The 23,718-nt window shown below is 39.0% G+C and overlaps 2 protein-coding genes across 6 annotated transcripts in view; one reads left to right on the top strand and one right to left on the bottom strand.

Annotated features, from left to right (window-relative positions):
• PDE8B (phosphodiesterase 8B) overlaps positions 1-23,718 on the bottom strand; it is a 276,199-nt gene that overhangs the window by 43,343 nt on the left and 209,138 nt on the right. The window lies entirely within an intron of this gene.
• Positions 14,619-15,675, top strand: LOC116861433 (39S ribosomal protein L15, mitochondrial-like). Its single transcript, XM_032848008.1, has one exon. It carries the CDS (start codon positions 14,634-14,636, stop codon positions 15,561-15,563), a length of 930 nt encoding a protein of 309 aa, XP_032703899.1. The 5' UTR covers positions 14,619-14,633; the 3' UTR covers positions 15,564-15,675.

Here is a 23,718-nt window from a genome sequence, read left to right on the forward strand (position 1 = left end):
TAGTAATGGAAGTCCTCACAACCATCAGACAAGAAATAAAATGTACCAAAATGGTAAGGACGAAATCAGACTGTCAGTATTTGCCGAGGGCACACTATACATAGAAAACCCTAAAAAGTTTCCATCAAAAACTATTAAAAGTAATGAATGAATTCATTAAAGTTGCAGGATACAAAATACACAAACACCTCTGTTACATTTCTACACACTAATATTAAGGTAACATAAAAAGAAATTAAGAATTCTATTAACAGCTGCATCAAAAAGAATAAAATATCTAGGACTAAACTTAACCAAGGAGATGAAAGCCTATACCCTGAAAACTGTAAAAACATTGATAAAAGAGGGCAACACAAACAAATGGAAAAGTATTCCACGCTCATGGATTGAAAGAACAATGTTAAATTGTGCATACTACCCAAGGCAATCTATAGACTCAGTGTAATCTCTAACAAAATACCAGTAGCATTTTTCACAGCATTACAATGAATATTAAAATTTGTATGGAGCCACTAAAGGCCCTGGATAGCCAAAGCAATCTAAAGAAACAAATCTGAAGGTATCACAATCCCAGATTTCAAGACATGCTACAAAGCTATAATAATTACAACAGTATGATAATGGTGCAAAATGTAGACACCGAGGGCAATGGAACAGCATAAGGAAGCCCAGAAATAAACCCACACTTACATGGTTGATTAGTCTATGACAAAGGAGGCAAGAATACACGACGGGGGAAAGACAGTCTCTTTAATAAATGATGATGAGAAAACGGGACTGTGTGTCTACTATACTTCCATAAAAACAAACTAAATATAAAAAGGGATTTAGAATGTCACATAACCTTAGTTGATAAAGCAAGGGCAGGGTTTGAGAAGACAGACTAATTTTGAAAGAAGTTCTCCGGTGGGTAAAATGCTATCAAGTAGCATTGCATGTTATAGAGAAATTGTTGGTGAAAGGAAATGTCAGTCACTGGGGCAAACTTCATTTTCTCATTGTCTCATTTTCTTCATTGTCTCATTTTAAGAAATTGCCACAGCCTCTCCAGCCTTCAGCGACCACTGAACCATTGATCAGCCATCAATACTAAGGCAAGACCTTCCACCAGCAAAGAGATTACCATTCACCAAAAACTCAGAGGATGATTAGCAGTTTTTTAGCAATAAGGTATTTTTATGAATGAAATACTTTAATGTGTGGCAGGAAATCATCAAAATCCTAGAGGAGAACACAGGCAGAAATCCGACCTTCGCCATAGCAACTTCTTGTTAGACACATTACCAAAGGCAAGGGAAACAAAAGCAAAAATGAACTACTGGAACTTCATTAAGATAAAACGTTTCTGCACAGCAAAAGAAACAATCAACAGAACTAAAAGACACCTATGGAATGGGAGAAGGCATTTATAAACGACATATCAGATAAAGGGCTAGTATCGAAAATACATAAAGAACTTACCAAACTCAACACCCACAAAACAAATAACCCAGTTAAGAAATGGGCAGAAGACATGAATAAATACTTTTCCAAAAAAGACATCCAGATGGCTAAGAGACAAATCATCTCACAGCTGTCAGGATGGCTAAAATCAACAACACAAGAAACAACAGATGGTGGCAAGGATGCAGAGAAAGGGGAACGCTCTTGCACTGTTGGTGGGAATGCAAACTGGTGCAGCTGCAAAATGACATGGACGGAGCTGGAGTGTATCATGCTAAGTTAAATATGTCAGTCAGAGAAAGACAAAAACCATGTGATTTCACTCTTATGTGGAGTTTAAGGAAGAAAACAGATGATCATATGGGAAGGGGGAAGAAAAAAGAGAGAGGGAAACAAATCATGAGAGACTCTTAATGACAGAGAAGAGACTGAGGGCTGATGGAGGGAGGTGGGTGGGGGAGGGGCCAGACGGGTGATGGGCATTAAAGGAGGCCACTTGTTAGGATGAGCACTGGCTGTTGGAAGTGATGAATCATTGAATTCTATTCCAGAAACCAATATCGCACTGTATGTTAACTACCTAAAATTTAGATACACAGGTAGATAAATAGTTTTTAAATTAAAGTTTGTACACTGCTTCTTAGACATAATGCTACTACACAATTAACAGACTCAGTACAGTATAAACATAACTTTTATATACACTGGGAGACCCAGAAATTCACTGGACTTGCTTTATTAAGTTATTTACTTCATTGCAGGGATCTGGAACCAGGCCTGCAATTTCTCCAACGTGTGTCTGTGTACTGTTTGCTTTTGTGTCACGCTCACCCCCAAATATTATGAAAAGGAGTAAAACTCTGGTTGTAATGAAGACAAGGACTATCCTCTAAAATAATCAGTATAGCTTGCAAAGTCAACATATTAAGAAATGTTTTCTTTTTAAGATTGAGCATTACTGATCAACAACTTCAAGAGAAAAACCGAAGTCTTCTGTGTGTGTGACAAGACTTTGGTGATGCAGGGGAGTCTGATTGCCAGAAGAGAGATGTGATCATGGGAACAGAGTCTTTTAAGACCCTCCCTTCATTTACATGTAATAAGGACAGCGCGAGGGGTATAACACAGGATTTCTTTGATCATCTTTCTTTACTGAAGATACTTTGATGAGTATTTCCTCGGAAGCTAAAAGTATTTGATGTATAGATCAAAGAAGTTTTCCGTCTACTCTATTTTCAAAAATTATTTATAATACAGTTCTCAAAATTCCCACCCAAACAGCAAGCCAACACCAAACAGTGTTCCTCAAATATGGCAGCAAAATACACCCACGCAACATTCTGGATCCCCATCGCCATGATCAGCTTTACACAGCTCCAAAAGCATGGGTGGGCTACTGCCCCTGTTCTCATGTATTCTGAGTCCGGTTCTCAACATACTGGAGCTTCAAGACAAAGAAGAATGTACATACATGCCAATCTAGATACTGGTTTCACATGTCTTTACTTCAGTTAATTTTATGAGCCTAACATACTTGATACAACATCATCTCTCCCCTTTTATCTTAAACTTAAAATATTACTTTTGTCAAAGTAACATGCACTGATCAGAAACAAAAGATAGTGCATGTCAACTTTTCAGATTACATGAGATTAAAAGAAAAATTTCAAGTTTTTTGTTTGTTTTGTTTTGTTTGGGTTGGTTTGTTTTTAGGTAATTTGCCATATGCCAAACAGGAACAGATTTTTATCTTCTCCCTGCTGTTTGGTATTTTCTGGGAAAAATGTAAGCATCCCCCTTCTGTGCAATGCCAGATCTAGTATGTTCGGGTATCACTGGTATCCTTCAGTCAACATTCTCTTGGCTCAGGGCTAGTACCCACCAGCCCCACGGCCAGTGTGCACTGGGAAGAGCCATGACAAAGAGCCACTCATTAGATAGCCAGTGATAATTCCCTTTATCTTTTTCTCATGGAAACACACTTAATTCAAGGTGCCATTCCAGTTTACACATTTTATCTTTTTTCCCCCTTGTCCAGTTTCTCTTTTAATGGTTTTCAAATACCTACAATGCAAGCACCACTTTGCTTCATACCAGGCGAGCAGTGAGTTTTCTTTTTTTTTTTTTTAAAGGTTGTATTTATTTATTTGACACAAGAGAGAGATCACAAGTAGGCAGAGAGGCAGGCAGAGAGACACAGAGGAAGCAAGCTCCCCGCTGAGCAGAGAGCTCGATGCAGAGCTTGATCCCAGGACCCTGAGATCATGACCTGAGCCAAAGGCAGAGGCTTAACCCAGGCGCTCCAGCAGTGAGTTTTCTAGTATGGAAATAAGATCATGGTTTTCCAAGTCTGGCATGAATCAAAATTGAATTAAGGGCTTGTTAAAATAGGTTGGGGGCACCCCCTCGAGTTTCTGACTCCCTAGGTCTGGGTGGAGCCTAGAATTTGGACCTCTAGCAAATTCCCAGAGGAAGCTGAGGCTGTGGATATGGGGGCCATGCTGTCGTATCTGGGGATCCCCTTACTCAGAGTGCACTGGGCACCAGCAACCTTGCGGACACCTGGGAGCCTGTCAAAACTACCTGGGGCCTCTCAGACCCCTGAATCGGAATCTATATTTAATAGTTAATCTCCAGGTGATTTTTTTTTAAGATTTTTTTAAAGTTTTTTGTTTTTTTTTTTTAAGATTTATTTATTTGACAGAGAGAGAAATCACAATTAGGCAGAGAAGAGGCAGGCAGAGAGAGGGGGGAAAGCAGGCTCCCTGCCAAGCAGAGAGTCTGATGCAGGGGGCTGGATCTCAGGACCCTGAGATCAAGACCTGAGCTGAAGGCAGAGGCTTTAACCCACTGAGCCACCCACGCACCCCTCTCCAGGTGATTTTAACCTCACAGTTTGAGAAGCACTGTTTTAAGTGGAAAAATCTCAGGCTCGTCAACAGATGGATTAATATCTCCACTTCCAGTTGTATAAACCTGAGGAATTTATGAGCTTCACTGAGTCTCAGTTTTCTAATGGGTAAATGGGGACCAATGCCTACTAGTCAGGATCTATGAAGATCAAATGAAGTAGCGTGTGCAAAATGCCAAGCCCAGTAGCTTCCAGGCTTTTTTTTTTTTTTTTTTTTTTTTAAGATTTTATTTGAGAGGCAGAGAGAGAACAAGTACAACCAGGGGGGAGCAGCAAGAGAGAGGGAGAAGTAGACACCCCACTGAGCAGGGAGTCCGACATGGGGCTTGATCCCAGGACCCTGAGATCATGACTTGAGCCGAAGGCACACACTTAACTGACTGAGCCACCCAGGCGACCCCAGGCTTGTATTTTACCAGAATTACCTGGAAGGTTTGTGAAAGCACATTGCCATGCTCCATGCCCATAATTTCTGTTCCAGTAGGTGTGTTCCAGTGAGGCCCGAGATTTTATGTTTCTAACGAGTTCCCTGTGAGGCTAATGCTGCTTACCCAGTGACCCTTCTTAGAACCACTGGACTAGCCCATAGAGGGCACCCAGATAATGCTGATTCCCTTAGCCTTTTCTCTCTCACAGATGTGTCCTGTTCATCAAGAATCTGGATTCAGGGATATTTATATTTTTCAGTATTTCAGTACTGATTTTAGTCTACAAAGCCATTTCCTTTAAAGCCTACATTGAGCATATGTGGTATATTTCTCACGTTCCTGCTGTCATTCACTTAGCCTGTGTCCCCTCACTGCTCAGTGACAAAGAGAAACATACCAATAGCTTCAGAAAGAAATTTCATTTGGCTTAAAGTTTCTTGCTCTTAAAGAATTGTCATGGACTGATGGCACTTCTGCCAAACACTTTAATGTGTAACTCCTCTGCCTGCTAGATTTTGTCAGGTAAATGAAGGGATTGCAAGATCCCAGTTTCCCACTCCTGTTTCCCTCATGCTCAGCATAGAGTCATTCAAGTGTTTAATGACACCAGGGGTTCATTTGCACTGCCATTAGCCTAAGACAGAAGTGATCAGCAGGACCTTTGCTTCATAAATCAGGCCCTTTGATAGCTACAGCTAAGACAGGACAGCACAAAGGAAATATTAATAATAGTGAGAGAACAGAAGAGTAAAACAGCTTTATCACTGTGTGTCCTGACGTTCTGAAAATGCTGTTCAGTAGAATTCTAGTTGACATTTTGTGATCACCTCCAGAAGAAAAAGGGCATGGCTAAATGCTCTCTCACTTTCTAGTTCAACTCCACAAATATTTATTGGGCCTAAGAGACAAAGATGGTTACAACACAGTCCCTGCTTTCCAATGATTTCCTGTATAACAGGAACAAAAAGTAAGTACTGTTACAATGTATCTATTCATTAAGAGTTTGTTGAGTGTCTACTATATGCCAGGTCATGCTTTAGGCATTAGGGATGTGTCAGAGAACAAAAGAGAGGGTCTCAGTAAGCTGGTTCAGAAGTACCAAAGATGGTATTTTGTAAGGAGTTAGATGCTGAGGGTTAAAAAATAAGTTGAGGGCATTCCACAACACGACACCAAATAACCCATACCACAGAAATATAATTGTAAGAGAATATTATGAAAAAGTATATTCCAACAAACTGGACAACCTAGAAGAATGGATAAAGTCCTAGAAACGTATAACCTCCCAAAACTGAAACAGGAATACAAAATTTGAAGAAACCCATTACCAGCAAGGCAATGGAATCAGTAATAACAAAACTCCCAGCATTCCCAACAATAAAAAGTCCAACGCCAGACATCTTCACAGGGTAATTCTCCTGGACACTTAAAGAAGAACTGATACGACTTCTCAAACTATTCCAAAAAATAGAAAAGGAAGGAAAAATTCCAAAGTCATTCTATGAGGCCACATTACCCTGATACCAAAACCAGATGAAGACACCACAAAAAAAGACAACTACAGGACAGTATCTCTGATGAACACAGATTCAAAAATCCTTAACACAATACAAGTGAACCAAATTCAACAAATCATTTAAGAATTCAGGGGCTCCTGGGTGGCTGACTTGGTTAAGTGTCTGCTCCAGCTCAGGTCATGATCCCTGTGTCCTGGGATTGAGTCCTGTGGTAGGCTCCCTGCTCATCAGGGAATCTGCTTCTCCCTCCCCCTATTCTTACACTCACTTGCTCTCTCTTCCTCTCAAATAAATAAACAAAATCTTTTTAAAAAAAATCATTTAGCACCTTCAAATGGGATTTATTCCTGGGATGCAAGGGTGTTACAATATTCACAAATCAATGTGATACATTACATCTGTCAGAGAAAAAATAAGAACCATAGGATTATTGCAATTGACACAGAAGAGCCTTTGACAAAGTACCACATACATTCATGATAAAAACGCTCAACAAACTAGGTTTAGAGAGAACATAGCTACACAATTGAGGTCATAATGAAAAACCCACAGCTAAAATCATCTTCAATGATGAAAAATCCTGAGCTTTGCCCCCCAAGTTCAGGAATAGGACAAGGATGGCCACATTCACCACTTGTATTCAACATACTACTGGAAGTCCTAGCTGCACAGTCAGACAACAAAAGGAAGTAAATTGGACAAACCCAACAGGAGATCAAAGAGCAGAAGAGCAGCAATTCTAGAAACAAAAAATCAACCACTTTCTGAAAGGTAGAACGTGTGGAGAAGTGAACCCGAAGCAACGGGAAGATAGACTGCAGCGGGTAGGGGGCCGGCTCCCAGCAAGTGCCAGAGCAGTGGAGCACAAAATCAGAACTTTTGAAAGTCTGCTCCACTGAGGGACCTTGCTCCAGAGGCTAAGTGGGGATAGAGCCCTCGCAGGGACAGTGTGGTCTCAGGTCCCCTGGGGTCACAGAAGGATCGGGGGTATCTGAGTGCCGCAGAGCTTGCATGTATTAGAGCGGGGAAGCTGGCTACAGAGATGGAACCAAGGAGTGAGCTCTCAGCTCGGGGTTACCTTAAACTGTGATCCGTGGCACAGTCAGGCCACTGCTCTTTGAGCAGGGACCCACAAGAGGCAGATCTGGAGAGACTCACCTTTCTCTGCCAGAAGAAGAGTGGCAAGAATCTCCTGGGTTTGGAGACTCCAAGTGGGGTTGTGTGCCAGAGACAGAAACACTGTCACAGGCTGGGTGAGCTTGGAGTGCGGCCAGAGACCAGGGAGATGGGAGTGATTGCGTGCTTTTCTCCGAGAGTGCACTGAGGAGTGGGGGCCTGAGCTCTCGGCTCCTCCAGGCCGGAGATTGGGAGGCTGCCATTTTCATTCCCATCCTCCAGAACTCTATGGAAAGTGTTCTGGGGACAAAAGCTCCTGAGAGCGAACCTGAGCAGATTACTTAGCCTGGCTCCTGACAAGAAAGGCACAATTCCACCTCGGGCAAAGACACTTGAGAATCACTACAACAGGACCCTCCCCCAGAAGATCAGCAAGAATATCCATCCAAGACCAAGCTCACTGATCAAGGAGAACTGCAAATTCCAGAGGAAGGGAAAGCAAAGCATGGAATTCATGGTTTTCTCCCCAGGATTCCTTAGTCTTACAAAGTTAATTAAATTTTTTTATTTTTATTTTTTTCTTATTCTAATTTTTTTTAACTTTTCCTCTTTCCTCTTTTAACGTTTTTTTAACTAGTTTATCTTAACAATACCTTTCTTAAAAAAATCTTTTTAAACTTTCATTATTATAGTCATATTTTATCCTTCATTGTGCCTAACTTTATTTTTTGTATACACATAGGGTTTTCTCTTCTAAAAAATTTTGGGATACAATTTCTTCTAATAGATCAAAATATACCCTAAATCTAGCATAAGGCTTTGTTCTAGTCTCCAGCCTGAACAAATTCTCTCCACTTTTTCTTTCTTTTTCCAACCAACTTATCAATTCCTATTTTAGAATTTTTTAAAATTTTCATCTTTACAGTCATATTCCATCCTTTCATTGTGTTTACCCTTATTTTTGTATATATATAAGTTTTTCTTTCTTCAAAATTTTGGGAGATAGTTTCCTCTAAGAGACCAAAATACACCCAAAATCAAGTGGGTGGCTCTGTTCTATTTACCAGTCTGAAATAAATAAATAAATAAATATGTGTGTGTGTGTGTGTGTGTGTGTGTGTGTGTGTATATATATATATATATATATATACACACACATATATTTTTAATATATTATATATCTTTTAATATACATTTATATTTATATATTTATATTTTAAATGTTTTTAAAACTTCTTTTTGGGGTCTCCTCTGATTTGGTTAGCATACATTTTTCTGGGGTCTTTGCCACCCTTTTAGTATTTTATTCTCTTGTTTATATATTCTTATCTGGATAAAATGATAACAGGGAAAAACTCACCACAAAAAAAAAAAAAAAAAAAAAAAGAACAAGAGACAGTACCAAAGGCTAGGGACCTAATCAATTACCTATTACATTGGTAATATGTCAGAGCAAGAGTTCAGAATGATGATATTCAAGGTACTAGCTGGGCTCAAAAAAGGCATGGAAGATATTAGAGAAACCCTGTCTGAAGAAATAAAAGAACTAAAATCTAACCAAGCTGAAATTAAAAAAAGATGTTAATGAGGTGCAATAAAAAATGGATGCTCTTACTGCTACAATAAATGAGGCAGAAAAGAGAATTAGTGATATAGAAGACCAAATGATGGAGAATAAAGAAGCTGAGCAGAAGAGAGACAAACAACTACTGGGCCACGAGGGGAGAATTTGAGAGATAAGAGATACCATAAGATGAAACAGTATTAGAATAATTGGGATTCCAGAAGAAGAAGAAAGAGGGGCGGGGGCAGAAGCTATGCTGGAAAGAATTACTGTAGAGAATTTCCCTAATATGGCAAAGGGAATAAGCATCAAAATCCAAGAGGCACAGAGAACCCCCCTCAAAATCAATAAAAATAGGTCCATACCCCATCATCTAGTAGTAGAACTTACAAGTCTCAGTGACAAAGAGAAAATCCTAAAAGCAATTCAGGACAAGAAGTCTGTAAACATACAATAGTAAAAATATTAAATTGGTAGCAGACTTACCACAGAGACCTGGCAGGCCAGAAAGAACTGGCATGTTATATTCAGAGCACTAAATGAGAAAAACATGCAGCCAAGAATACTATATCCAGCTAGGCTATCATTGAAAATAGAAGGAGAGATAAAAAGGCTCCAGGAAAAACAAAAACTAAAAGAATTTGCAAACACCAATCCAGCCCTACAGGAAATATTGAAAGGAGCCCTCTCAGCAAAGAGAGAGCCTAAAAGTAACAGACCAGAAAGGAACAGAGACAATATACAGTATACAGATGAGATATAGACAATATACAGACAATATAACAGTCACCTTACAGGCAATACAACAGCACTAAATTCCTATCTTTCAATAGTTACCCTGAATGTAAATGGGCTAAATGCTCCAATCAAAAGACATGGGGTATCAGAACGGATAAAAAAACAAAACCCATCAATATGTTGTGCTACAAGAAACTCATTTTGGACCCAAAGACACCTCCAGATGTAAAGTGAGGGGGTGAAAAACAATTTACCATGCTAATGGACATCAAAAGAAAGGTGAGGTGGCAATCCTTATAACAGATCAATTAGATTTTAAGCCAAAGACTATCATAAGAGATGAGGAAGGACACTATATCATACTTAAAGGGTCTGTCCAACAAGAAGATCTAACAATTTAAAATATCTATTCCCCTAACATGGGAGCAGCCAAATTTATAAACCAATTATTAACAAAATCAAAGAAACACATCGACCATAATACAACAATAGTAGGGGACTTTAACACCCTCCTCACTGAAATGGACAGATCATCTAATCAAAAGATCAACAAGGGAATAAAGTCTTTAAATGACACACTGGACCAGATGGACATCACAGATATATTCAGAACATTCCATCCCAAAGCAACACAATACACATTCTTCTCTAGTGCACATGGAACATTCTCCAGAATAGATCACATCCTGGGTCACAAATCAGGTCTCAACCAGTACCAAAAGACTGGGATCATTCCCTGCATATTTTCAGACCACAATGCTCTGAAGTTAGAACTCAATCACAAGAGCAAAGTTGGAAAGAACTCAAATACATGGAGGCTAAAGAGCATCTTACTAAAGAATGAATGGGTCAACCAGGAAATTAAAGAAGAATTGAAAAAATTCATGGAAACAAATGATAATGAAAACACAACTATTCAAAATCTGTGGGACACAGCGAAGGCAGTCCTGAGAAGAATGTTTATAGCAATACAAGCCTTTCTCAAGTACAGAACCTAACCTTACACCTAAAGGAGCTGGAGAAAGAACAGCAAAGGAGAAGAGAAATCATAAAGATCACAGCAGAAATCAATGAAATAGAAACCAAATAAACAGGAGAACAAATCAACGAAACTAGGAGCTGATTCTTTGAAAGAATTAATAAGACTAATAAACCCCTGGCCAGACGTATCAAAAAGAAAAGAGAAAGGATCCAAATAAATAAAATCATGAATGAAAGAGAAGAGATCATAACCGACACCAAGAAATACAAATAATTACAAGAACATATTATGAGCAACTATACAACAGCAAATTTGACAATCTGGAAGAAATGGATGCATCCCTAGAGACATAAACTACCAAAACTGAACCAAGAGGAAATAGAAAACCTGAACAGACCCATAACCAGTAAGGACATTGAAAAATCTCCCAATAAACAAGAGCTCAGGGCCAGACGGCTTCCCAGGGGATTTCTACCTAACATTTAAAGAAGAATTAATTTCTATTCTCCTGAAACTGTTCAAAAAATAGAAATGGAAGGAAAACTTCCAAACTCATTTTATGAGGCCAGCATTACCTTCATCCCAAAACCAGACAAAGATCCCATCAAAAAAAGAGAATTACAGGGGTGCCTGGGAGGCTCAGTGGGTTAAAGCCTCTGCCTTCGGCTCGGGTCATGATCCCAGGGTCCTGGGATCAAGCCCTGCATTGGGCTTTCTGCTCAGCAGGGAGCCTGCTTCTTCCTCTCACTCTGCCTGCTTCTCTGCCTCCTTGTGATCTCCATCTGTCAAATAAATAAATAAAATCTTTAAAAAAAAAAGAGAGAGACAGAGGGAGAATTACAGATGAATATCCTTGATAAACACAGATGCGAAAATTCTCACCAAAATACTAGCCAATAGGATCCAACAGTATATTAAAAGGATTATTCACCACGACCAAGTGGGATTTATCCAGGGTTGCAAGGTTGGTTCAACATCCGCAAAATCAATGTAATACAATATATTAATAAAAGAAAGAACAAGAACCACATGATACTCTCAATAGATGCTGAAAAAGCATTTGACAAAGTACAGCATCCTTTCTTGATCAAAACTCTTCAAAGTGTAGGGATAGAGGGTACATACCTCAATATCATCAAAGCCATCTATGAAAAACCCACAGCAAATATCATTCTCAATGGAGAAAAACTGAGAGCTTTTCTGCTAAGGTCAGGAAAACGCAGGGATGGCCACTATCACCACTGCTATTCAACATAGTCTTAGAAGTCCTAGCCTCATCAATCAGACAACAAAAAGAAATTAAAGGCATCCAAATCAGCAAAGAAGAAGTCAAATTATCACTCTTTGCAGATGATAGGATACTTCATGTGGAAAACCCAAAAGACTTAACTCCAAATCTGGTAGAACTTGTACAGGAATTCAGTAAAGTGTCAGGATATAAAATCAATGCTCAGAAATCAGTTGCATTTCTTTACACCAACAACAGGACAGAAGAAAGAGAAATTAAGGAGTCAATCTCATTTACAATTGCACCCAAAACCATAAGATACCTAGGGATAAACCTAACCAAAGAGGCAAAGAATCTCTACTCAGAAAACTACAAAGTACTCATGAAAGAAATTGAGGAAGACACAAAGAAATGAAAAAATGTTACATGCTCATGGATTGGAAGAATAAATATTGTGGAAATGTCTATGCTACCTAAAGCAATCTACATGTTTAATGCAATCCCTATTAAAATACCATCATTTTTCTTCAAAGAAATGGACCAAATAATCCTAAAAATGTATATGGAACCAGAAAAGACCTCGAATAGCCAGAGGAATGTTGAAAAAGAAGGCCAAAGACGGTGGCATCACAATTCCAGACTTCAAGCTCTATTACAAAGCTGTCATCACCAAGACACTACCATACTGGCACAAAAACAGACACATAGATCAAGGGAACAGAATAGAGAGCCCAGAAATAGACCCTCAACTCTATGGTCAACTAATCTTTGCCAAAGCAGGAAAGACTGTCCAATGGAAAGAAGACAGTCTCTTCAACAAATGGTGTTGGGAAAATTGGACAGCCACATGCAGAACAATGAAACTGGACCATTTCCTGACACCACACACAAAAATAGACTCAAAATGGATGAAAGACCTCAATGTGAGACAGGAATCCATCAAAATCCTTGAGGAGAACACAGGCAGCAACCTCTTCGACCTCAGCCACAGCAACTTCTTCCTAGAAACATCACCAAAGGCAAGGGAAACAAGGACAAAAATGAACTATTGGGACTTCATCAAGATCAAAAGCCTTTGCACAGCAAAGGAAACAGTCAACAAAACCAAAAGACAACTGACAGAATGGGAGAAGATATTCGCAAATGACATATCAGAAAAAGAGCTAGTATCCAAAATCTATAAAGAACTTATCAAACTCAACACCCACAGAACAAATAATCCAATCAAGAAATGGGCAGAAGACATGAACAGACATTTCTGCAAAGAAGACATCCAGATGGCCAACAGACACATCAAAAGGTGCTCCACATCACTCTGTATCAGGGTAATACAATCAAAACCACAATGAGATATCACCTCACACCAGTCAGAATGGCTAAAAATTAACAAGTCAGGAGACGACAGATGCTGGTGAAGAGGCGGAGAAAGGGGAACCCTCCTACACTGTTGGTGGGAATGCAAGCTGGTGCAGTCACTCTGGAAACAGTACGGAGGTTCCTCAAAATGTTGAAAATAGGGATACCCTGTTACCCACTAATTGCACTACTGGGTCTTTACCCTAAAGATACAAATGTAGGGATCCAAAGGGGCACGTGCACCTGAATGTTTATAGCAGCAATGTCCACAATAGCCAAACTATGTGAAGAACCTAGATGTCCATGAACAGGTGAATGGATAAAAAAGATGTGAGAGAGAGAGATATATATATCTATATCGATTGATACAGATATCTATATCGATATATAGATATCTGTATCAATCGATATATGTATATATATATATATGTATATGTGTATATATATATATATATATATATATATATATATATATATATATATAATGAAATATTATGCAGCCATCAAAAGAAATGAAATCTTGCCATTTGCAACAACCTGGATGGAACTAGAGGGTATTATGCCGAGCAAAATAAGTCAATCAGAGAAAGACAATTATTGTATGATCTCTCTGATATGAGGAATTTGAGAGGCAGGGAGGGGGGCTTGGGGGGTAGGGAAGGAAAAAATGAAACAAGATGGGATCGGGAGGGAGACAAACCATAAGAGACTTGAATTTCTCACAAAACAGAGGGTTACTGGGGGGAGGGGGGAATGGAGAATGTGGTTGGGTTATGGACACTGGGGAGGGTATGTGCTATGGTGAGTGTTGTGAAGTGTGTAAGTCTGATGATTCACAGACCTGTGCCCCTGGGACTAATAATACATTATATGTTAATAAAAAAATTTTAAAAGGAAATAAATTTTATCCAAATTGGTAAAGAAGAAATACAACTTTTACTATTTGCAGATGATATGATACTATACACAGAAATCCCTAAAGATTCCACTGAAAAATTACGTAATTGATGAATTTGGTAAAGTCACAGGATACAAAATCAGTATGTAGAAATTTGTTGCATTTCTATACACTAATATTGAAGCAGAAAGAGATATTAAGAAAACAATCCCATTTACAATTGCACCAGAAATAAGATTTCTAGGAATAAAATTAACTGAAGAGGTGAGATACCTGTACTCTGATAACAAAACTGATGAAAGAAACTGGGGATGACACTAAGAAATGGAAAGATATTCCATGCTCACAGACTGGAAGAATGTCGTTAAAAATGTTTATACTAGAGCTCCGGGAGACCACGTGGGCTTTGAGGCTACCCCGGGTGACCTTGGAAGGTCTTGGCCCTGCCGTTAATGGCTGGCGGGGTGCAGGGCGGAGGGACTCGGGCCCTGGACCCGCTCCGGACTCTGCCCCGTGTGAGCTTAGCCAACCTAAAGCCGAATCCGGGCTCCAGGAAACCAGAAAGACGGCGAAGAGGTCAGAGAAGAGGTAGAAAATGTGGTCGAGGCCATAAAGGAGAGCGTCAGAGAGGAACCCGGCCCAGTCGCCATAAAGGAGAGCGTCAGAGAGGAACCTGGCCCAGACTGGGCTTTGAGGGAGGCCAGACTCCATTTTACCTTCGAATCCCAAAATATGGGTTTAATGAAGGTCATAGCTTCAGACGCCAGTATCAGCCTTTGAGTCTCAATAGATTGCAATATCTAATTGATTTGGGTCGAGTGGATCCTACTCAGCCTATTGACTTAACTCAGCTTGTCAATGGGAGAGGTGTGACTGTCCAGCCACTTAAACGGGATTATGGTGTCCAACTGGTAGAGGAGGATGCTGACACCTTTACGGCAAAAGTTAATATTGAAGTACAGTTGGCTTCAGAATTAGCCATTGCTGCAATCGAAAAAAACGGTGGTGTTGTTACTACAGCCTTCTATGACCCCAGAAGTCTAGAAATTCTGTGCAAACCTGTTCCATTCTTTCTATGGGGACAACCCATTCCAAAACGAATGCTTCCGCCTGAAGCACTGGTACCGTATTATACTGATGAAAAGAATCGTGGTTACCTGGCCCATCCTGCCAAATTTCCTGAAGCAAGACTTGAACTTGCCAAGAAGTATGGCTATGTTTTACCTGATATCACTAAAGATGAACTCTTCAAAATGCTTAGTACTCGAAAGGATCCAAGGCAGATTTTCTTTGGTCTTGCACCTGGATGGATGGTGAATATGGCAGATAAGAAAATCCTAAAACCTACAGACGAAAATCTCCTCAAGTATTACAGTTCATGAATTTCCTTCTAAGAAAGCAGAGTTGTAAAAGTTCTGGAAGAAAATGGACTGAAACATACATATTTCTCATCATCTTGTCTTGATTTGTGATTCTCTAGATGTTGATGTTAATTTTCCATATAGCCCTATTTCCATTTTTATCTAAAATTGAAATAAAAAATGGAATAAGCAAGGGCAAAAAAAAATGTTTATACTACCCAAAAACAATCTACACATTTAATGCAATCCCTATCAAAATACCAACAGCATTTTTCACAGAACTAGAAGAAATAATACTAAAATTTGTATGGAAACACAAAAGATCCTGAATAGCCAAGGCAATCTTGCCAAATGAAAAAAAAAAATTGGAGTATCACAATTACGGACTCCATGTTGTATTACAATATTGCAGTAACCAAAACAGTACGGCATTGGCACAAAACAGACATGCAGATCAACAGAAGAGGATAGGAAAGCCAGAAATAAACCTACAATTATGTGCTCAAATGCTTCTTCGACAAAGGAAGCAAGAATATGCAATGAGAAAAAGTCTCTTCACCAAATAGTGCTGGGCAAACTGGAGAGCTACATGAAAGATAGTGAACTTGGACCACTTTCTTATACCATACAAACTCAAAATGGATTAAGAAGCTAAGCATGAGACGTGAAAACCACAAAATTCTAGAAGAGAGTACAGATAGAGCAATTCTCGGACATTGGCTGTAGCATCATTTTTCTAGATAGGTCCCCTAAAGCAGGGGAAATAAAAGCAAAAATAAACTACTGGGACCACATAAAAGTAAAAAGCTTCTGCATGGCAAAGGAAACAATCAATAAAACTAAAAGACAACCTACTGAATGGGAAAAGATATTTGCAAATATCCCGCAGGTAGCTCCCAAAACATATAAGGAACTTACACAATTCAATAGCCAAAAAATAAATAATCCGATTTTAGAAAATGGGCAAAAGGCATGAGCAGACATTTTTCCTAAGAAGACATCCAGATGGCCAACAGATACAGGAAAAGATGCTCAACGTCACTCATCGTTAGGGAAACATAAATCAAAGCCACAGTAAGACAACCACCTCACACCTGTCAGAATGGCTAAACTCAGCAATACGAGAAACAATAGATGTTGGTGAGGATGTGGAAAAAAGGGAACCCTCTTGCACTGTTGGTAGGAATGCAAACTGGTGCAGCCACTGTGGAAAACAGTATGGAGGTTCCTAAAATTGAACTACTCTATGACCCAACAATTGCTCTACTGGCATTTACCCAAAGAATATAGAAACAGTAATTCGAAGGGATACATGAGTCCAATGTTTACAGCAGCATTATTTATAATAGCTAAGGTGTGGAAGCAACTGAAGTGTCCACCTACAGATGAATGGATAAAGAAGTTGTGGTATATATACATACAATGGCATATTATGCAGTCATAAAAGAATGAAATCATAAAATTTCTAATGACATGGGTGGAATTAAGAGTACTATGGGTGAAATCATTCAGTCAGAGAAAGACAAATACTATATGATTTCACTCATATGTGGAGTTTAAACAAAACAAATGAGCAAAGGGGGGAAAAAAAGAAAGAGACAAACCAAGAAAGAGAATCTTAACTATGGAGAACAAATTGATGGTTAACAGAGAGGAGGAAGATGAGGGAATGGGTGAAACAGGTGAGAGGGATTAAGCAGTGCACAGGTCATGATGAGCACTGGGTGATGTATGGAATTGTTGAATCACTATATTATACACCTGAAATTAATAGAACACTATATGGTAACTTGACTGGAATGAGAGTAAAATAAGAAAAGAAACAGACTTAACAATGGAGAACTGACAGTTAAACACGGGGAGGTAGGTGGGGGGGATGGGTGAACTAGGTGATGGGGACTAAGGAGGACACTTGTGATGAGCATGGAGTGATGTAGGGAATTGGTGAATCATTACATCGTACACCTGTAACTAATGTAATACAGTATGTTAACTACAGTGAAATTAAAATAAATATTTAAAAAATAAATAGAAAATATTACAATACCACATAAATACAAAGAATTATGAGAGACAAATCTGAAAAAAAAAACATACACCAACATAATGGTAACTTAAAAGAAATGGATAATTTCTAGAAACACACAATCTTCCAAGACTGAGTCGGGACGAAACAGAAAATCTAAACAGACTAACTACTAGTAATAAAACTGAATTCGTTAAAAAAAAAAAAAAACTGCCCCAAATAAGTCATGAACCAGATGGCTTCATAAGGGAATTCTACCAAACATTTAAAGAAGAATTAATACCTCTCCTCAAACTATTCCAAAAAGTACCCTGGGAAGGAAGTTCCCCAGATTCATTCTGTGAGGATATCATTACTCTGATATCAAAAGCAGACAAAGACACTACAAAAAAAAAAAAAAATTACAAGACAATATCCCTGATGAACATGATGCAAAAATCCTTAACAAAGTATTAGGAAACCAAAATCAACGATAGAAAAATCATTCACTACAATCAAGTAGGATTTATTCCAGTAATGCAAGGTGGTTCAATATTATCAAAGTGATACTACACATTAACAAAAGGAAAGATAAGAACAATATGGTCATACCACTAGACATAGAAAAAGCATGTGACACAATTCAACATCTGTTCATAAAAAAACACTCAACGAAGTCCTCATAGAGGGAACATAAACTCAACATAACAAAGGCCATGTATGAAAAACTCACATCTAACATCATGCTCAAAAGTGAAAAAAATAAAAGCTTTATCTCTAACATCAGGAACAAGACAAGGACGTCCACTCTCACCACTTTTATTCATCATAGTACTGGAAGTCCTACCCGCAGCAATCAGTCAAGAAGTAAAAGGCACAATGGGCTCTCTGCTCAGCAGGGAGCCTGCTTCCACCTCTCTCTCTCTGCCTGCCTCTCTGCCTACTTGTGATCTCTGTCAAATAAATAAATAAAATCTTAAAAAAAAGTAAAAGGCATTAAAATTGAGAATAAAGAACTAAAATTGCCACTATTTGCATATGACATGACACTTATAATACAGGACTCCTCCAAAAAGTAATTAGAATAAATGAATCCACTAATGTTACAGGAAATAAAATTATTATGTAGAAATCTATTATATTTCTATACACTAACACTAAAGTAGCAGAAAAAGAAGTTAAGTAAACAACTCCATTTATAATTGCATCAAAAAGAATAAAACACCTAGGAATAAATTTAACTAAGGACGTAAAAAGTGAAAAAAAAATCAGATCTCTTTTCTGAAAACTCTCAAACACTGTTGAAAGAAACTGAAGACAAAATAAACAAATGGGAAGACAGGCCATGCTCATGCATTCAAAGAATTAATACTGTTAAAATGTTTATACTACCCTAAAGAATAAAGAGATTCAATACAATCCCTATCAAAATACAAATAGCATAATTCACAGAGCTAGCAAAACTATTCTAAAATGTGTACGGAGCTACTAAAAACCTCAAATAGCCAAAGCCACATTGAGAGAAAAGAACAAAGCTGAAGGTATCAGAGGCCCAGATTCTAAGATACACTATGAAACTACAATATTCCAAAACAGTATGGTACTGGCACAAAAACAGATACACAGATCAATAGAAGAGGACAGAGAGCCCAGAAATAAACCCACAGCTATACAGTCAATCTGCGACAAAGCAAGAATATGCAATGGGAAAAAGACAGTCTTCCATAAATGGTATTGGAAGAACTGGACAGCTACATGCAAAAGAATGAAACTGGACCATTTTCTTACACCATATGCATAAAGAAACTCCAAATGGAGTGAACACCGAAAGAGGAGTCCTAAACCATTAAAACCCTTCAAGAAAACAAGCAGTAATCTCTCCAATATCACCCTTAGCAATGTATTTATGGATAGGTTTCCTCGGGCAAGGGAAACAAAAGCAAAAATAAAATACTGGGGATTCACAATAATACAAAGTTTTGCATAGCAGAGGAAAACATCAACAAAAAAAAGGCAACCTACTGAACAGGAGAAGAATTTGCAAGTCATGTATCTAATAAAGGATTATACTTAAAATATATAAAAAATTTATACAAGTCAATACCACAAAACCAAACAATCCAATTAAAATATAGGCAGAGGATCCAAACGCATGTTTTTCCAAAGAAAGCATACAGATGACCAACAGACATAAAAAGATGCTCAGAATCACTAATCATCAGAAAATGCAAATCAAAACTGCTGTATCATCTCACACCAGCCAGAATGGCTAGCATGAAAATGACAAGGGAAAAAAACATGGTTGGTAAGGTTGTGGAGAAAAAGGAAACTTCATGCACTCTTGGTATAAAGTGGGGCAACCATGGTGGCAAACAGGAGGCAGGTTCCTCAAAAGTTTCAAAATAGAAATATGTGATGACCTAGGAATTCTACTACTGGGTATTTACCCAAAGAAAATGAAAACACTAATTGAAAAAGATAAATGCACCTCAATGTCTACTGCAGGATTATTTACAATAACCAAGATATGGAGGCAACTCAAGTGTCCATCCACAGATGAGCAGATAAAGAAGATGGAATATGTAAATTTGTACAATGGATTATCACTCAGGCATAAAAGAATAATGAGATCTCTCCATTTGCGACAACATGAATGGACTTAGAGGGCATTATGCTAAGTGAAGTAAGTCACACAGAGTAAGACAAATACCCTATGATTTAACTTATACGTTGAATCTAAAAAAAAACAAAACAAATGAACAAAAGACTTCTAAATACAGAGAACAAGTTGGGGGTTGCCAGAATGGAAGTGGGTGGAGGAATGGACAAAATAGCTAAGGGGGATTAAGAGACACAAAGATCCAGTTGTAGAAAAAGTAAGTTTCAGAGATGAAAAGTTTAGCAACGGAAATATAGTCAATAATATTGTAATAACACTCAATGGTGACAGTGACCACACTCATCATAGTGAGCATGGAGTAATGCATAAAATTGTTAAATCAACATGCTGGACCCCTGATCTATTATAACACTGTACATTAATTATACTTCAATAAAAAATAAAAAATGAAATAAAAAAATAATAAATTTTAAAAGAAAAAGTCATACCCATAGACTCTCATATGATTTGAGGAAAATGTGAAGTCAATTGCATGACAAAGCACAAGAAAGGTGAGGATCCGAAGCTGGAGAATTTAATGCCAGCCAAGGATGGTTTGACATTTGAATCTTAAAATGTCAAGGGAACAGGAGCAGCAGCTTCTGCCAAGCAAGAAGCAGCAGGCAAGTTCACAGACCTCATGAAGGAGATCATGCAGGAACAGACATACCTGTGTGTACAGATTTTTAATACAGACAAAGGGTTCTACTCTGGGGAAAAAAAAAAAAAAAGGCCACAAATGATATCAGTAAGGAAGAGAAGAGAGCACCAGAATTAAGGCAGGAACAGAAAGGCTAACTCTACTAGTCTGTGTAAACAAAGTCAGCTTTTACCGTCAGGACTCTTTTGTCTATAAAGTTACTAACGCCTGAGTCTTGAAGGCTGAGAGCAATACCAGCCGCCAGCTTCGCCAACAGCTGTACACCGACAAGGCCTGGAGAATGAGATTTTTCTGGACTGGTTTTATGGATGCTTTGTCCTTGAAGTCAGGAAGTACCCTGGTTGGAAGGGATTGCCTTTTGAAGTTCCTTTGATACTGAACAATGCCCCTGGCCACTCAGAAGCCCAGGAGTTCAACACCAATGGCATCCAAGTGGTCTATTTGCCCCCAAACACAATGTGTCTTATGCAGCCTCTAGATCCAGGGAGACACAAGGACCTTTAAGGCTCCTTAAACATAGTGCTCTATGGGGAGGACTGTCAATGCTATGGAAGACAACCCCAACAAAAGAACATCCTCAGTCTATAAACATTTCACCATCAAAGGCACCACAACTGTTAAAGAAAAAGCTGTAAAAGCCATCCCACCAAGAACAAAAATTCCTGCTGGAGAAAATGGTGTCTAGATGCTGTGTAAGACCTCCCAGGCCTATGAAAGCCAATCAAGAAAATAATCAAAGAGCGTGGATATGGTGGGAAGACAACAAGGAGGGAGTAAAGTGTTTCAAGACATGGACCCTGGAGAAATTCCAGAGCTGACTGATAGACAGCACACCAGATTAATCAACAGAAGATGATCTGATGGACATGAGTGCCTCCAAACCAGAGCCGGATGATGATGAAGGGGACACAGAAGTAGTGGTGCTAGAAAACATACAGACAGTAGACAGGCATTATGAGTTGTTTCTGTCAAGTTACATTGAGTACGCCTGCTTCTCCTGCCTTCCGTCACCATCAACCTCCGCCATGTCTTCTGCCTCTGACCCGCTGAGACAGAAAGACCAATTCCTCATGTTCCTCCTTCTCAGTTCACTCCATGTGAAGACAAGATGGAAAAGAGGTTTATGGTGACCCATTTCCATTTCATGAAGAGGAAACCATCATGTGATACAGGTAATAAATTTATCAGCTGTGTATGTGAGAGTGTCTTCATTTGGAAACCTAGTAACTGTAGGGCAAGAACCGTGGGAGTCATTTTTGCGTCTTCATCATCACCTGAGCAGTCATCGCGTAGAACATTGTGGGACAGACTTGGAGGGGAGCACACGGCCTACTCTTATACAGGTGGAAGGCGAGTGCTATTTAATAGATTCATAATGTGTTTTATGTCTTTGCTTTCAAAGAATTATCTTGCTGTATAGACTACCTCTCTCTCATAACTGGAAAAACTGCATGTCAACCCTATCATCACAGGTAAGTTGCTTTAAGAAAATGTAAAAATATTTCTTGTACTGCATTATGGATACTATAATACTATAGGCCATAAAGTTTTTATAATAATTCATTCATTAGTGCACAGGCTAGGCTACCATGAGGCAACCCTAGCAATTACGAGACCACAATAAAGCAGTCATGGTGCTGCTCTGTTATCAATGCATGAATCATTACTGTAAATAAATATGAATTTCCTTTTCACATTATCTTATCAATTTTGATGTCCTGTATAAAATGTATAACATATAGGGCACTCTATCATTTAAGATAATACTGATGCAGGTACCAATGATTCATCATGTAATCAGATGATGTAAACTACAGTATCAGTGAATACAGTACTGAAAATATATTTTCTCTTCCTTACAGTTATAACACTTCTGAAAACATTTTCTTGAGCTTACTTGATCATAAAAATACAGTACACAGTATATAGAACAACATATGTGTGCATTGAATATTTTATCAGTAAGCCTTCTGTTCGCCAGGAAGCCATTAGTAGTTAAGTTTTGGGGGACTCAAAAAGTTTCACGTGCATTTCTGTGCTGGGAGTTGGTATGCAGAACCTCCATGTTGTTCAAGGGTCAACCATGTTGGTCACCTCCCTTAAGGTCCTAAAGGAAGGAGAAGACACTGGAAGCTCCTTTGCATGGTAATCATAATGGGACAAAACCTGATCAAAGTGCTGGGCTCTGATGCCACTGGTGTAGCAGATGCTCACAAGGGACAGAAGGCCTGTGGAGGGGACATTCAGCGGAAGGAACTGGATCCTAAATCTGCCTTTGACTATCTATCTGGGGCTGGAAAGCGAACACTAAAAGCCAAGAAGCTGAGCTTTCCAGAATGGAAGCTCCATAGGGGAAAGCATGTGGCATGTCAAAGGACGGCCAAGGGGTGACATGCTAGGACTGCAAGCCACATGGACAGACCTCACAGGCAAGAGGGAACAAGGGCAAGTTTTTAAGATGAACATAAGTGATCCGAGTGGTATGCTGGGAAGATGAATCTGGCATGGACCACAGGATGGATGGGAGCGGAGGAGTGGCTTTACCTCAGTGATGCTGGGGAAAGTTTATGTTCTGCAGGAAGAAAAGCTGGATCTGAAAGACCATCATGAGTCACACTTTCTTCTCTGAGTCTGTTACCACAAATACCTCAAAGTCAAGATTTCTTCAGGGCATCAGGTGACTTCCACCCGTGAGGAGCCCTAGCCTCCTATGGGGACATATTTGTTACCAAGGCTGTGCCAGCTTCGTTGGCCCCTGCTGAGGAGCTAGAGAGGACAATCACACTCCAAAGGGATGCCCAGCAGAACCGGTTCACGAGAAGGGTGGCAAAAATAAAAAACAAGTAAAAAG

This window comes from Lontra canadensis, unplaced genomic scaffold, assembly GCF_010015895.1.
Source record: "Lontra canadensis isolate GAN:19392208 unplaced genomic scaffold, GSC_riverotter_1.0 scaffold4, whole genome shotgun sequence".
Classification (NCBI taxonomy): Eukaryota; Metazoa; Chordata; class Mammalia; order Carnivora; family Mustelidae; genus Lontra; species Lontra canadensis.

Bases quoted from the DNA above. Each gene is read 5' to 3' on its own strand.
- LOC116861433 (XM_032848008.1), top strand. From the start codon at position 14,634: ATGGCTGGCGGGGTGCAGGGCGGAGGGACTCGGGCCCTGGACCCGCTC.